The sequence below is a fragment of the Lutra lutra genome, chromosome 12 (genome assembly GCF_902655055.1).
Source record: "Lutra lutra chromosome 12, mLutLut1.2, whole genome shotgun sequence".
NCBI lineage: Eukaryota > Metazoa > Chordata > Mammalia > Carnivora > Mustelidae > Lutra > Lutra lutra.
In genome coordinates this window covers 36,674,850-36,692,056 of record NC_062289.1, presented here as the reverse complement: position 1 = coordinate 36,692,056, position 17,207 = coordinate 36,674,850, and the positions used below count along the sequence as shown (strand labels likewise).

Here is a 17,207-nt window from a genome sequence, read left to right as displayed (position 1 = left end):
TCGTACAGAGAATGCTAGTTGTGGCGTGTGGAGGTACGCCTAGTGCTGTCTCGGCAGCGAGACGACCATCTCCATGAAGCCAGCGCCAGGGCTTTGTTAGCCCCTCATAGAACCCTGCTGGGTGCGGGGCCTCTGGAAAGCACTCGAAGTTGTTGAAAGCAGCAGCATGGCCTCTTGGGACGGGAGGGTCAGCCATTCTACCACCATCCAGGTTCTGAATTTCTTCTGCAGTGTCCTTAGCAGGTGGCCACTCAGAGCCCTCCAGATGGGAGGGATTTGCCCACTTGGCCTTGCACCACTGCTTCTGAGACTGACTCCTTTTTGCCCTGTACTCCTTGAACTGTTTTATGACTGGTTGCTCTCTGTTCTCATGTGATCTATGTACCTTCAGAACGAGAATCGATTCCTACTGACTTTCCTTTGGTGCAGACAGATGGGCCTGTGTTGGAGCCTGTAAGTCATGGCAGTAAAACCTGTCATTAGAACATGAGGGAGCACCGGGCAGAGCTGAAAACCTAACAGTTCACCTTGGAGGGACAGTGCCTTGTCCTTTGGAGGAGCCTTCAGTGGCTGAGCTGGGCTGTGAGGTGTGTGCTGGCCCCTGGGCAGCTTGCCCCCACCTTCCTCATTTGTGGTCCTTCCTCTTGCTGCCATGCGGGCCCTGCCTCTCCGGTCTATCACTGTCCTGTGGTTTGTCCCTTCCCAGTGGACACGGGCTGGCAACGTCCTTCGCCATTCCTATTAGAATGGGTCTCAGATCAGCACGATGGCTCCAAATGTGGATTTTTAAGAGCTTTGCGATGAGCAGCATGTTTGGACTTGGAGGAATGGGTGTGTGGCCTCCGCTGTGGCTGTTCCAAGGCTCTGGAGGGTTTTGACTGCATTCCAGATACTTGTGGGCATCAAATTAAATGATTTCTGGATAAATAAGGGTTGATGTAGAAACCTTTTTAAAGTAATGTGCTTTTATTACTTTCAAGTCTCTACAGTAATGCTAATAAGGTATTTCTGGGGAGGAGTCCTGCTGGACATATTTGGTGATTAGTTAGGACATGCTTGCAATTAGTACCATGCATTTCCATAAATTCACATTCTGCTCTTTTTTCTAAAGTAGTTTAACTATCCAACGTGTTTGTTAATTTTAGATAGTAAGGCTTCCAAACACACATAAATGTAAACTTAGACTCGATAGAAGCCTAAAATCATGAAGCAGAAGAGTTTGGGATTTTTTTTTTTTTTTAAATAAAAATACAATGCCAAAAGTGCTCCAAACAGAACCTCTACAGCAAAGGAGAAGCAGACATGAATAGACATGTTGAGACCAATAAAAAAAGACTTTGCTGGAAAACAGCAAATCCCTGGGACTGTGTTGCCTAAGATCTTGTGACCACAGAGATGCTCAGAAAGAACCTTGAGAAGAGGGGCACCAGGGGGGCCCCCCGCTGAGACCAGCTCATGGGAGGAGTGGGTGGGTACCAGCCAGGATCTTGCCCAGGAAGGCACTGAGCAGGCTTAATGTACTTCGTAATAGTCCGCCCACGGAGGATGTTGCCCGGGCTTGCTAGGTTGTTTTATTTACTTGAAGAACTGTCTACGTCTCTAAACATACAAAGATAGAACAGTTCATTATGGCCTGCCTTCCCCCTCTACCCCCAACCTCGTTGGTGAAAAAAATACTATGGAATTCAGTCTGTTCCTAGTTTGGGAGCAGAGGACTGAATGCGGGGTTCAAGTTATGCAGGTAAAAACCCTCTAAAGAGCTTAAAGCCCTCTAAAGAATTCCGTTTTCGGGGTGGTAAGCACGGAAGCCCAAGGTGCTCCTTGTCCTCAGTACGATTGTGGAGGGGCCCTGGTGAGAAAAGTGCAGGGTAACCCGCCATGACCACTCAGTGTGTAGCGGGACCTGGCGCTGACACGGGGAGTGGAGGGAACGGGCTGTAATGGCAGGTGGGATGGAATGAGCACATGGGGGATCAAGGGTTCTCTTCTGGCCGCCTGAATTTGAGGTGCTTTTTAGCGTATGAGTAGCAATATCAGGGGTCATGTGGGTGTCAGAGCCCAGGAGCTTGGTCAGGCCTTTGAGTCATAGATAGAATTTAAACCCAAGAGACTGGTTGGACACACCTAGAGAGAGTATATGGAAAGAGAAGGAAAAAATGCAGGAGTGAACACTAAGGCCTTCTCCCACCTAAAGGTCGAGTACCCTGGAAGGAGCCAGCAAAGAAGTGGCCACTCGGGTCGGAGACTGGGTTCGGCCATGGTGACAGGAAACTGTTCTTGGAGGGAGCGATTGTGTCCTGTGCTGTTGGGGGCTGCAGTGAGCAGAGAAGCAGCCATTGGATTTGACAACGTGGAGGCCATTGGCAACCCTACGAGGAGAAATTTAATTTGCTGCATGGTGATGTAAGCTCTGTCAGGTTGGGTCGAGGAGTCTGTGGGAAGTGAGGAAGAGGAGCCAGGGAGTGGGGCAATCCCTTGGAGGAATTTTTCTGTAAAGGGGAGCTGAGAGCCAAGGCAGTGGCTGGAGAGGGATGTGGAGTCAAGGAGAAGAGAGATGACTAGGGAAGCATGCCAGAGGAGCAAGGGCAAGGGGGTCGAGTTGACGTGTTTGCATGACATTGGGGAGATGACCTCATATGGGGGATGTTTTGATACTGTTCACTGTGGGGTGTGTGATGCTCCAAGTTCCTTGTGAAATCTGCACGTGTCCCTAGTGTTTTACTGTGAGTTGTCACCTCTGGGAGGCCCTGGTCTTCCTTGGGTTGCAGATGGAGAGCCTGGAGCTGATTCTGCACAACCAAGGAGATGGAGATGAGGGGTTGTGCACTGACTGGTCACTAACTCACTCATTCATTCAGGGAGCAATGCTCACAGAGCCCACTCCATGCCAAATGAGGTTCTGGGTCCTGACATGATGCAGAATAGCACCCCCCTCTCCCGAAGGTGTTACTTTAGGCGGGGTGGGGCATTGCCAAGCAAATGACTAGGGTGGGATGGTAGCCCAGAGTAAGCTCCTCCTTTCTCAGATGCATAATTCGAACCCATTTCCAGGAGACAGTTGGTGGGTGAGCTCCTTTGGGAGGAGGTTCTTGGCAGGCGGGGGTCTGGGAAGGGAGACTATAGATAACGAATTGAATTGTGGCAGCATCACCTGGGGGGATGGGGAGAGGGGTGACCTAGAAAACCAAGGCTGCCACAGGTACCCCCCAGGGCTGGCGAAGCATCAGCTGAGAGGCTCAGGGATTTCTCTGGGTGCGTAACCTGCAGCCTGTGTGACAGGAGGCCCCTGGGCTGTGGGTGGCTCCTTACGAATGCTGTGCCCTAGGCCCAGCAGGACGGGACTTGGTTCAGATTCCTGCTTCCCTCAGCTCCGTGGTGTGGCTTTGGGCAAGTCCTTTACCTTGCTGTGCCTGCTTCCTTACCGGAAAAATGAGAGTTGTGATGGTTCCTAGCTCACAGCTTTCTAGCCTGGATAAAACAAAGCCCCTGCCATGGGAAGGGCTACCTTGTCTGTCAAGAGACCCCAGGGTGTGAGCTCTGGAGCCAGAGGCCCTGGGTTCGAATTCCGGTTCTGTTTCCAGCCGTGGGCAGGATAGTCTGTGCCTCAGTTTCCTGATCTGTGCAGTGGAGCTAATATTAATTCCTGCTCCTGATGCATCCGGCAAAGGAATCTGTGTGCCGGCAGAGAAGAGTTCCCCAGGCCAAAGCAAGCACGGGGGGCCAGCCTGCCTTCGGGTGCCCGCAGGTGTCCACAGCTGTGTGATACTCTTCTGTTCTCTGGGCAGTTCCGGCTGGTGGTGAAGACAGCCCTGAAGCTGCTGCTTGTGTTTGTGGAGTACTCTGAGTCGAATGCGCCTCTTCTGATCCAGGCTGTCTCTGCTGTGGACACCAAAAGGGGTAAGTAGTCACACCCACTGTTCCATCAAGGTGGGCATGTCTGCTGGAGGCGGCCTCCCATTTTTAACATGTTCGAAACAGGATTGAGAATGAACAGAATTCCCTTTGTGCGGACTCCCTGCTATTGGGAAACGTATTTTTTAGATTGTAAGCACATGGCGATCAGGGATGGAACATGGTTTAACAGTGCAAAGAAAAGCATTTGTGGGCTTACCCAGGTCAGGTCAGACCCAAGCTTACATTTATGCCCTGTCCCCAGCCCCTCCACTGAACCCAGAGAACTAGCTCCTTCTCCCCTTTCCCATTTTGTCCCGGTCGCTGTGTCTCCTTTCTCCACTCCTCTCACACAAGCTTTATCAGCTCTGACCCTTAGAAGTTCCGTGAATGTTCTCCCTTCCTTCCCTCCATCTCATACCTCCTATTGGGGGCCCTTTCCACGGTCACCTGGCATCCCTCACCTCTGCGATCAGCAGATTCTTCTAAAACACAAATTTGGTTATATTGTGTCCCTGCCAGTGGTTTCCCAATGCCTACAGAATTAGGTCCCCACCCTGCAACTGATCCTTAACCATCCAGCCCCTGTCCACCTGCCACCCCCATGCCCACCTGGCCTGAATGGCCCCTACCCTAGCATGGGTCAGTCACTCAGACCCCCATATGACCCCTTCTCTGCTCTATTGTTGTCACTGATGCTTCCCATGAGTGTGCGCCCTGCTGGAGGGAAGCCAGATCTTTGGTTCTCCTCTTGGGGTCCCAGCACTTAGCTGGCCCATGGCAGGCAGGTCTTCCATACAGGCCTTTGGATTTGGCTTAGTGTGTAACCTGCTGTGGGCCCTAGAATATTGTGAAGCCTGAAGCTAAAATGTTAGGAGGTTTTGGGTTTTGTCCTTTTAAAAAAAAATGGGGGTTATTGCTACTGTCCTCCCCTCAAAGACGCAAGAAGAACAAAAACTTGGTAACATTTTCTTTCTTTTTATAATGGTAATACTCTCTGTAGAATAATTGGGGGAAAAGTATAAAAGAGACCATAACAAATCACCTCTAGTCTCACCAGACAGAAATAATTGTTAACACATTGGTATATTTCCTTACAGTTTCATGTATGTGTCTCTGGGCACACACTTATGCACAAATCAGCCTACGTACAACTGTCATAAACAAGGGGCCTAGATAGCACTCTTTGATTCAAACCATTTGTATCTCTGACTCAGCATTGCTGAGACCCACCTTCCAGGGCTGAATCCAAAGGTTAAAGAAAGTAGCTCACTAGTTACTTCGACAGTTTGCAAATAAGTTAATGAAAGCCATCCAGGGCCATAAATTGAGCTCCCATATGTTTCCCACGAATGCACCAGAAGATGTCAGCATGAGGTATGGCGGATGGCAGGCTAGAGATAACTCCAGGCTTGTGCATGGGGAGGGGGGTGTCAGAGAGACACCCCCTCATGTGTGGGCAGGGGCCGTGAATCTGGAAGATGGATCACAGACTGGGGCGGGCCTGTGTGTTTCTGCCACAGTGTGTTTCCATCTGGTGCCGCAGTTTAAATCTCTCATGGCCAAGAGCAGATTATGGGGCCAGCTGAGAATCCTTAGTGAAGTCCATCAGTCCCTCAGACACCAGGGTTTGTGTTTCCGGGGTCAATTAATGAGGTTTAGGGCCAAAGTGGGGTATATGGGAAGACAGTGAGGCAGACCCTTTTATTGGTCCTTGGGGGGATCATACTCCATCCCCCAACTCTGGGGGTTACATTAGGACTGTTATGGACTTCTTGTTCTCCTGTCCTAAATTTCACGTAACCCATGAGCCTTTTTCATGGGGGCTGAATTTAAGGGATAAGCTTTCTCATGACCTTGGGGTCCTCCTTCAACTTCATTGAGTTGGGAGTTTAGAATTTCCTCTAGACTTCACATTCTATGAAAGTGTGTGTGTGTGTGTGTGTGTGTGTGTGTGTGTGTGTGTGTGTAAAGGGGTGGAGGTTGGGGAGAGGAGTGATAATCCTGGGCTTGACACCCACATCTAAGACTCCATCAATCAGCCCAGCCGGAGGCTTTCTGCCGTCTTCAGTGTCTCTCCCACGACAAAGCGATGGCCATCTTTTTTCAACTTCTTTAGGGGAAAAAAAAGAAGAAGCAGCAGCAGCAGCAGCAGCTAATGGATTGTTTTCTCAACTTGATGGTTTGCCTATCCAGTTTCTTAATTTGTTGGTGGCTACTGCCATCTGTCTGGTACTGAGCGCCTGCAGCTGAATAAAAATGGAAAAACTCAGACATGGCCCATCACGTGGTTCAATAGCATGTTTCTCTGTGGACATGTGTGGTCTTGGCCATGATTTTGTAATGCATACATATAACATCATCCTATTTTACTGCTAGGAAAATTGTTCCTGAGCCCCGTGATGGAATTAAACATGTCACTACGTCATGGTGCTCTGCAGAGAGCGCCGTGCCCCCCAGCTGAGTTTCCACCTGGCTGGTTTAGAAGCTGCTCTCCGTCTCCCTCTCAGCTGGGTGAAGGGCTAGACAGAGGTGCCGGGTGACTAAGGGCCAACAGAGCACGTCTGTCGGTGTACAAGTTTAAATAAGCCATACGTTTTACTCCTCCAAGTGGCCTCAGATCCATTCTTCTGTGGGCTAGGGTGGGGATGGGGCGTGTTGAAGTGTAGTCAGGGTTTGTTTGTTTGTTTTATTAGAAAGGACTCTTTTGGATGATGAAAACTGTCAGATTTAAATAACCAGCAAAGAAAATCAACAAGCTGGGAGTCCTCAAAAATTAGCTCCACCTCCAGTGAATGAAGTCCAGAACAGATTTGTCTGGTTGCTTTGTAAAGACGCACGCTGCACGGGGGTTACCCAGAAGGGTGCGTCCTATGCGTGTGCATGTTCGCCCTTGGCCAGGAGTGGGCCAGCCGTGGATCAGGGAGAGAACCTGAGGCGTCTAAGTCCGTCATAGGGACTAATAACTATCTACAAATTAAGGAAAATGAAATAGGTCCCCTTGAACCAGGCAGTCAGCCCATCTGCTCAGGGGCGGGAACGGAGAGGTGGACCAGCGCTCGTGTCCGGGGAATGGCACAGTCCCCAAGAGGCTGCTCAAACTTCTCGGTCACCTCTCTCCTGGCACCTTCCAGTCTCTTTCCCATCCTAGTGGACAGGGTGTGGCAGGAGGAGACAAAAGCCGTGGAGTGTGGACAGGTGCCTGTGAGAGGGCCTTGCTCTGTCCTTTTGCCATCATCAGAGACTACCTTTCGCTGAGACTGTCCCTGTGGGGGTTGGCAGGAAACTGGTTGAGAACCGAACCCCCTGCTCCCCTGGGAAGGTGCCCTTCCCACTGACTCTCTGGATTTGCCGCTCGGATAGAGAGTGGGTCAAGTGACCAGCCTGGGGAACTGACTTTGAAAGTTCAGTCCTAAATCTCGAGTCAGCACTTGGGTCGGCAAGTGTTTTGAGGGTCAACACAGCTTTTGAAGAAGTTCTATTTTCACTGGGCTGTGAAATAATGAGATACGACATCATTCCTTTTTTTTTTTTTTTAAGATTTTATTTATTTAATTTTTAAATTTTTTAAATTTATTTTCAGCGTAACAGTATTCATTGTTTTTGCACCACACCCAGTGCTCTATGCAATCTGTGCCCTCTCCAATACCCACCACCTGGTTCCCCCAACCTCCCACCCCCCGCCCCTTCAAAACCCTCAGATTGTTTTTCAGAGTCCATAGTCTCTCATGGTTCACCTCCCCTTCCAATTTCCCTCAACTCCCTTCTCCTCTCCATCTCCCCTTGTCCTCCATGCTATTTGTTATGCTCCACAAATAAGTGAAACCATATGATAATTGACTCTCTCTGCTTGATTTATTTCACTCAGCATAATCTCTTCCAGTCCCATTTATTTATTTGACAGAGAGAGATCACAAGTAGTCAGAGAGGCAGGCAGAGAAAGAGAGAGGAGGAAGCAGGCTCCCTGCTGAGCAGAGAGCCTGATGCGGGACTTGATCCCAGGATCCTGGGATCATGACCTGAGCCGAAGGCAGAGGCTTAACCCACTAAGCCACCCAGGCGCCCTATTTTTTTTTTTTAAAGATTTTATTTATTTATTTATTTGACAGAGAGAGAGAGAGACAGATCACAAGTAGGCAGAGAGGCAGGCAGAGAAAGAGAGAGGTACAACATCATTCCTAAACATGTTGATCACACATGATTAACAGTGGAGATGAATCCAGCCATCCTTGGAGCTGTCCCGTCTCTGACTTCTGCTCGAGGATCTGTTGATCTATGAAGCACTCCCAGGGCAAGGTGGGAGTTAGGTGACAAAACCCAAGCTCTGCTTCCGTGGTTTTCTGTGGCAGAATCATACATGTTAAGTGTGTTTGTCAGTTATGTAGAAAGACACAAAACATGGTGCCCTTCTGACGGAGTGTGAGACCCCCCTCAGATACGAGGCATTGGGCTAAATATCTTTCTTTGGAGGGGAGCCTTCACCCCAGAGACCTGGGAGAAAGTCAGAGGGAGAACGCATAGCATCCTCTGCCCTGTGCTTGCTTCTGGGCTGAGAGAGGGGCCCTGTCTGGGAACGTGTAGAAGCCAGCTGGGTAAACGTGGGTGTCACCACAGCCACCCGTCACTGTGACAATAACTACTTGATATTCAAGTGTCTGTTACGTAACAGACACTGCGCCAAATATTTTTCGTATAAAACTCATTTACTTAATAAACATTTAAGTGCCAACGGTGTGCTTGAAACACCAGAGGAAAAAAGGGGCTCTCGTGGAGCCTCTCCTCCAAGAGCTGGTGTCTGGGGAGGAGCTTGAGACCGACAGAGGTCACGGTTAAGGAAATCATCATCTCCTAATGTACTTCATGAGCGCTGAGGCGAAAAGACAAAGTGCTTTGTCTCCCTGACAGCTCCCGAGATTTCCAGGGTTGACACGATCACTCCTGTCCAGATGCTTTCCCTGAGCCTCTCTGTTCATTCCAGTTCTCTGGGGCTCAGTGTCTTTCTCTGTTATGTGGAGGGGTCAGATCATATGGTTTACAGTTCTAACACAGGACCACCCCCTGCACACACACACACACACACACACACACACACACACACAGATACACACACACTCTGTGTGGAGCAAGCGGAGGTGGGGAGGGGAGCATTGATCTGGACCATTTAATTCCAGCAGGTGCAGCTCCTGGAAGTTGACCCCCCGGTGCTTCCCATGGGCCAGCTTGAACCCTGTCAAGGCTGTTGTGTTACACCAAAATGATGCCTCCCCTTCATCTTCTTTCTTTTAAATGTTTCCCATTTTCTGGCCCCAAGATAATCAAAGGGGAGTAAACACTCATCTCGACATTGTAGGAATTGATGCAAGTTTCCAGGCTTTGAAGTCCCTAAAAGGTAATCAGATACCACAGCTGAAGAACACATGTTTCAATTAACTTTTTGACTAAATCGAGCCAATGTTTGAGTGTGTTCATTACAAAGGATTAAATGGCATGCACACGAGTACGTCTGTAGGTGAGAGAGAGGAGACGGTCTGGCTGCACTTCCCTCTCTTTGGGAGCCTGCCTTTGCTTGTTGGCTTTTCCTTCCCTACGGCCTCTTTGGCATCCTTGGCTCCAGAGCATGCAACCGGGAGGACATTCTGGGTCCACTAGCACCCTCGGAAATGCTTAGCTTCAACGCTATCTCCCGCAGTCTCCCTTGTAACTGTATGTGGGTAACCCTCTAGAACCCATGTTTTATGCTGAGGTTGGGAGTGGAGTGTGAGTAATGCCAGTTGTGCTGGTCCTAAACACAGGAGAAGTGATTGGAGTGCTCAAACAGCACCTGGACAGCCCAAGACCCCCTGACCATAAAGATTGCCTGTCATGAGGGCAGAAACAGTTACTTTGCTGGGGCTTGAAGAACAGGTGTGGACTTCAGAATAGTTTGATGGTAAATATCAGCCAGGAGATAGGTCAGCAGTTAGCAGGCAAGGGGTTACGCGTTTGTGTCTGGAGTTAGAAAGGGTTAGAGAAGCTTGCCTAGTTCTGACCAGGGCAGTTTTGCCCCAGGAAAGTTTTTCTGGGGCAAGTTTGTTGCCTAGGAGAGCCAGCAGACCTCTATATTAAACTATATCTGTGTTCTTTTTTTTAAAATTTTTTAATTTTTTATAAACATATATTTTTATCCCCAGGGGTACAGGTCTGTGAATCTCCAGGTTTACACACTTCACAGCACTCACCATAGCACATACCCTCCCCAATGTCCATAACCCCACACCCCTCTCCTGATATATCTGTGTTCTTAACCTCATATAGTAGGTGCCTGTTCCTTTTTTAAATTCTCCTGACCTCCTTTCGACTCTTACTGTGTGCATTTGCCCTCTGGCTCTTTTAAAGGTGCTCCGGCCTGGGCACCTGGGTGGCTCAGATGGTTGGGCATCTGCCTTTGCCTCTGATCATGATCTCCAGGTCCTGGGATGGAGCCCCACATTGGGTTCCTTGTTCAGTAGGGAGTCTGCTTCTCATTCTGCCTCTCCCTCTCCCCCTGCTTATACTCTCTCTCTCTCTCTCAAATGAATGAATAAAATCTTAAAAAAAAAAAAACATCTCCAGCTTAACCTGCCTCATACCCTCTCCAAGATCCCCACTTACTCTTCAGACCTATTATGTGCCAGACACTGTGCAAAGAGGTAAGATGGAGGTCACTGCTGCGCTCGGGGAGCTTTGTTCTCAAGGCCAGCAGATCTGCTCTGGTAACCCACCCAAGAACCTGCATGTGGAAGCCACAGATTTTACAGTATTTCGGGATTTACTTTTACCAGCAAAAATAAGCAATATCCCTTTGAGATCTTTATAGAGAGAGCAAGCATGCCAAGGGCAAGGCAATACTTCACTTCAAATGTTTATCTCAAACACAGGAAATCACATCCAGATTTTATATCCCCTTTGTGACCTTGGCCTTGACTTGGCAGTCCTGAATGTGATGGGTTTTCCTGCTGCTGTCTCTGGGAGCCAGGGAGTAACCACCCCTGAGTCTTCACTTGCAGAGCCCCATTTAAGAGCCACTTCGTGAGCTGGGCCCTTGGCGACCATTGGCACAAATACTGTTTGAGCACCGACAAGGTATTAAGGACAGATTCTGGGTGAGGTGGGTTCTTTGTAGCCTGTCGAGGCTGAAAGAGAATTTGTACCTGGTTTGAATAGAGATAATATACTTCTGTTCTTGAAATGCTGGCTAGACAGATTTCACTGGTATTTCTTGGGAGTCCACTGTTTGAGTGAATGTAAAGATCTCCCTTGTCCCCTTTCTTTGTAGGAGATCAGAGCCTAACATGCTACTGGACATACAAAGAGTATTTATCAAGAGTTTCCATGCTCAGAGAGTGAAATGCACAGGAATGGATTTTTTTCAAATTGCATATTTAATATAAAGGGAATTTTCAGGCAAATCAAAAGCCATGTGGACAATAGAGAGTAACATTTTCAAGTGGATGAGAATGATGTGGTATATTATTGACAAATTACTGACGTTCACTCTAAGGATATTGTCACACTTTGAAAGTTGGTGACTGAACGACACGGCCATCGTTGGGTGATACGTCTTTGGATAAACTGCGATATGAGTTGAGTGAGAAGCATTGACTTGCCATTTTTAATGATTTTTCTTTTATTCCTAGGAGTCAAACCCTGGTCAAATATTATGGAAATCCTGGAGGAAAAAGATGGGGTCGACACAGAGCTGCTGGTTTATGCGATGACTTTAGTGAACAAGGTTGGTTGATGACTGCTAAGGGTTGTAGTATGTCCCCTTTGAAGGGATTCAGTTATGTTGACGTCTTAACCCCTAAGAATATCTGTAAATGTGACCTTATTTGGAAATAGGGTCTTTGCAGTTACAGTCAAGCTATGATGAGGTCATTCGGGTGGGCCATAATCCCACATGACCGGTGTCCTTAGAAGAGGAAAAGAGACACACAAAGAGGGAAGACGATGTCTGCACATGCATGTGAGAAAGATGGCTGTGTGAAGACAGAGGCCGATTGTAGAGAGATACATCTCTTAGCCAAGGAATGCTCAGGATTGCCAGCAGCCAATGTACGAGGACATGGGGAAGGGCCTTCTTCTGGAGCCTTCAGATAATACGGCCCCCCTGACACTTTGATATCAAACTTCTCATCTCTCACACTGGAGAAAATACATTTCTGCTCTTTTAAGCCACCCAGTTTGTGTTAAAATGTTACAACAGCCCCCCACCCTTCCGGAAACTAACACAATGTGAAAATCTTCAATTTACCCTCTGAGGAAGAGCCACATCACATAGGCCCCCATGTTGGTGGCTGGATCCATGGCTACAGTATTGCTGTTTGCCAGAGGAAACCCTTTCCAGTTGCATGTGGTGTGTGTGCCTGCGTGTGTGCTGGTGCATATGTGTGTGCAGGCCTGGGACTGTTTGTGGGCTTTCTCTGCTTTGGTTTTTTCTAACGAAACCAGAAGAATGACAGTGAGAACTTCATGATTACTTTTCCTACCAAGATGTCCCCCTTAAAAACATTATTCCTTAGGAATATAAATTAGGAAGTTGGGGGTGCTTCTGGGTGGCTCTGTCAGTTAAGCTTCTGACTCTTGGTTTCGACTCAGGTCATGTTTGTGGGATTGAGCCCCACTCGGGCTCCATGCTCAACACAGAGTCTAATTAAGATTCTTTCTCTCTCTCTCTCCCCCTCTGCCCTTCTCCTTGTTCATGTGCACATGCTCTCTTCCTCTCTTGTTCTCTCTCAAATAATTTTTAAAAAAAGAATATAAATCCACAAGTTTTACCCTAAGAAAATAGCTTACAGCTCAGGAGAAATGAAGGCACCCTTGTTCCACTGCTTATTGAATTCTGACTGCTGGGGGTGGGTCCCGTCCTCCTTTTGTGAAGGTGGTATCACCCTTGTGCTCTCCTCCCTCCCAACACATCCCTCCTGGTCACTGGCTGGGAGGACGGTAGCTGTCTTAAGGATCCTTCCCTGGAGAGGATGCTGACACCATGCTGCCCTGGGACAGCCCTCTCTCGGGACCAGAGTCCCTTTCTCCTTGAAAATGTCCTGCAATTGGCTCTGCCCTACACCCCAGGAATCACACCAACCACCCCATGGGCCTGCCTTTCCTCCCCGAGCTGCTGGACGTAGGCCTATAGTACGAACTGCAGTGACGCAGAGAAAATTTAGAACCTCTCCATGAAGTACAACTAGAGAAACATTTCCTCTGATGAACTGGGGACACAGTAGTAGAAAGCATCATGAGAAGTAATTTCCACTAGATAGTTAACTGTTGTGCAGGCTCTCAGGATTAAAACAATGTGGTCCTGGCTCTTTCTTCAGCAGACAGATGATGGGAGCAGAGGAGCTCTGAAAGAGATCTCATCGCACAGAACAACTCCCTCTAGGACAGCTGTCGGCGGCGGGGGAGCATGACTTAGAGTCATTCATGATTGGGGGCGGGGCTGTGCCAAATGGAAATAACCAAATACGTCTTTTGACCAATACTGAAATGAATTCCAGACAAAATAAAGTGTTCAATGTAACACAACAAACAGTGGAAAATTAAGAAGTAGAGGTGAAGATTAGTTTGTCTCTGGTAGGAGAAGATTATATTAATCATCAAACCTGTCAAAAAGAATCCAAAGGGAAGGACTTTTTAAATATTTCACTGCATAAAATTATAAACAGATCTTATTTGTAAAATGAAAACCGCAAACAAAAGCTAAGGGCAAGCAGCAAATTAGGAATTGTTTGCAAAGAATGGGGCAGAAAATTATACAACCCTCAATATCTTAAGAACCCAGTGGAAAAATGAAGGACATTAAATCTATTAAGATGAAAAGAAATATACAGTAAAACAACAAACGTTTCCCCCCAGGGCTCATTGGCAGGGATTGCTTTTTAATGAAATGCCATCTGTTGATGAGAACACCCAAAATTCTTCTACGGTCCTGGTGAGGAATGGGCAGTACTTTTCTGTAGGATAATTCTAAGAATTCCATTTATGCTTTCAAATGTCTTCGTGAGTTGATTTTACCTTGCAATTTTAAAGCAATTTTCTGTTGTTGTTGTTTTTGAAGATTAAGGTCATCTATTTCCTGTCCTTTTCAGTCACTGACATTGTTTTGGAAACCATGGATTTCAGCAAAAATGGAATTTTCCCTCTTGTCCGGTGTTTTCCATTGCAATGCTCCCCATCCTATTGGAGGGTGCGCTGGGCGGTTCTGATGGTCCCAGCAGCGTTGGTGGGGAGGGTGTGGGCCTTCTGCTGTCAGTGGCTGGCAAGGACCCAGCACATGTCACATTCTTCTTGGCATCAGATGGCGCTTAATGTCCAGGAATTCCTCGCTTACTTTTTCTCTCTGGCGGTTCCGTCTCCTCTTTCATTAGCTCTGGCTCAGGGAGAAGTCCTATGGACATTACTCCAAATGCCATCCTTTCCCCCCAAAAGGTCAAATAAACCACTGGCACCCACGCTGGGTTTGTTTTCCTTTGTTGAATTTTAGTCCTGTTTAGTGCCCCAGTGAGTAAAATCTTCTGAGATCCCAAACAAAGAAAAAATACATCAAAATGCTAATACAGGTCTGGAAAAAATTCAGACTCTGAAGTCTGGGAAATTATTTTATTGCTTTTCTAAGTTTTCTTTCAACAAAATAGAAGATGGACTAATAACATGGAATTAAAAACAGGAACATTTTATGACAAAACAAGGGTGCTACATTTTAGCCTGCTTAGGGTTCTGAGGCTGGTGTCTGCTCTCTTTGCTGAACAGGGACATTAATGGGGGGTTTCCAAGATCCATACTAATCCCCCCATTCCTGCTCCTACCCCTTGACCCCATGTTGTCAGATCTGAAGGAACATCAGAAACTAACAATTTCTCATGGTACACACTAACATTCTACAATGCCCTGTCTTGATCCAGCTGAAACCCCCTCAGTGGGAACCCCCCACTTTGAGGAACTCAGGTATTGACCACTAGAGGATAGGAAGAGGCTGATGAGGGGGCCTGAGTCACAAGAGGTATTACTGTTCCTGTTCCTGTGAGGCTGGCCTGGAGGTTTCAGGGAAGGGGGTGGAGGGGAGGTAACCTGGATGGGATTCATGCTGAGTACTCACCTTTGTTTTTATATTTCATTTATTGCTAATTACCATACCAGAAACTTGTAAAAAAAAAATTCAGCTGTGTCAGCTGTAAAACTTGTTTAGCTATGCATACCCTTCACAGTTAGAATATAGAACATTCCCATCTCCCTCCAGATCTCCCTCATGTTAGCCTTTTATCATGATCTCCTGATGGCCTCTTCCTACCCTGACAACCATTCTCTAGCACTGTAGTTTGTCATTTCATCCCCATCGAATAGGACTATACAGGATAGATGTAACCCTTTGAGGCTGGCTGCTGTCACTCAGCATAACGCCTTTGAGGCTGATCTGCTCTGGAGGGTGTTAACAGTTGCTCCTTTCTGCTGCTGCAGATACACCACAGTGGGTTCTCCCACTGAAGGAGACTTGGGTTTTAACAGCTTTTGGAGTTCACAAATAATGTTGCTCTGAAAATTTGTGTGCAGGCATTTGCCACACTGATGGCATCCTGTAAGAAAGATTTGATGCAATCAGTGAGAACCCAGGAGAGGCAAAGAACATGTCCTTTAGGACAGAAATTTCTCCCTTGGAGAGATGCCTTTGAAGATTTACTTGTCACCAGCCCCGGAAGGATGAGGTTTGAGAGAAAGCAGGAAAGGGGGTCATGGACGTCATATGAAAGTGAAGACATCAAGAGACGTCTGCCTCACAGATTTCCTGGGGGTAACCTCCACCTTTGCCAGAAGGAGGCACTTTAGCCATGAGGTGTCAAGGTAGAAATAAGAGGACAGGACCCAGGGAGCGGTGGGGGCGTGGCACGTTTGCTGGGCATGTTTGACCATCAGCTGAAGACAGGTGAATGTGTTTCTAGAATGGTTAGTCCTCTTCCCCTGCAACTGGAGAAAAGCCCCTGTGTTTGTTGGTGGCAAAAGGCCATCTCCCATGCAGCCACACGTCAAAGGGGTTGGTACGTGGGCTTGGCTCCAGCCCAAATTTTCACGGTGGAAATGACAAATGACCTCTTCATACCCTCACTTCTGGACCTATTATTGAGTAAGTCTCCCTGAGTGTGTTTGGTTCTTTGGACCTAATTGTTTGACTAATAGTAACCACAGCCCCCCAACCCCCACCCTGCCCCACCAGCCATCATGGTTGGGCTCGCTAAGGCGATGGGAATTAGGTCAAGGAATTTAACCCTTTGGAGACTTTTATAAGCAGGGAAAAGAGGAAAGAAGAAGGGAAGGGAACTGAGTAGAGGAGAGCCCTCTGTGCCTCCTTGTGGCCCTCCACAGTTGAGTAGGAAGTTTTAAATCCAACACTAAATGTCAACTCACCTAGGTTCCTCAAGTGGGGGATTTGGCAGGGCCCGCCATCAGGGCATCTCCATGCACCAGCCCGGCCCTGGCTTGGGGTCCTGTTTTCTTTTCCTCATCTTTTAACAGGCTCAAGGGTTTTCACTAAAACCAGAAGTTGGGTCATTTTGATGACAGGATTCTTTGAACAGCTGCATACTTTCTCATTTAGTGTCAGGAGCCAGGGACCCCTCCAGGAACTGTGGTCAGCTAATGCGGAGGTGCCACCTTGCCTGACACTCGAAGGTGCTGGCGTGTGCTTTCCCGCTTGGCCCCATACGTGTGAGCACCTGTTTATTACAGAGTCTGACTGGTTTATAGCCTCCTGCTCTGGGTCCTTGCTGAGGCCCCTCATGGACTAAGTTATCCCGTCCCAGTTATTTTTCACTCATTTCTGATCTCAACAGCAGTAAGTTGTATCCTCTTCACTCAGCATTGAAAGAAAAAAGCCATTATTTGGGTCATGAATAGAGACGTTCTTTTCAATTATTAATAGCCCCCAAATAGAGGCATTGGAAAAGTTGGTGCTGTGAACAGTTCTTAGGACAGTGTTGGTCTTTTCTGAGTTCAGAATAATTTTGAAATCTATAGAGAGGCTTCTTGGAAGTGCAAAGACAAATAGGGAGTAAAGACCCGTGTTTGGAATTCCAGGCCAGAATAATTTGTACAGAAGCATGAGTGTGTGAGTAGAGAAGAGGTTGTCCCAGGTCTGCAGAAACTGCTTGTTCCCTCAGGCAAACCCCTTTCCTCCCTAGCCATCCTCTCACGAGATAAGGGCTTGCAGTAAATCACCTCGAGGGTCTCTCTAGTTCTGAGCAGAAGGCCCATCTGAGAGATCATCCTTCTTATAAGAGACACAGAATTCAAAGAGAAGTCAG

The 17,207-nt window shown here is 47.7% G+C and overlaps 1 protein-coding gene across 11 annotated transcripts in view; it reads left to right on the top strand.

The window, feature by feature from the left end:
* The window catches only part of FHOD3 (formin homology 2 domain containing 3), a 473,175-nt gene that overhangs the window by 295,098 nt on the left and 160,870 nt on the right, over nucleotides 1-17,207 (top strand). For all 11 annotated transcript variants that reach the window (XM_047697409.1, XM_047697416.1, XM_047697413.1 and 8 more), the window contains exons 7-8: nucleotides 3,786-3,897; nucleotides 11,547-11,641. In XM_047697409.1, coding sequence (XP_047553365.1) covers nucleotides 3,786-3,897; nucleotides 11,547-11,641 — 207 coding nt within the window. The remainder of the gene's footprint in view (nucleotides 1-3,785; nucleotides 3,898-11,546; nucleotides 11,642-17,207) is intronic.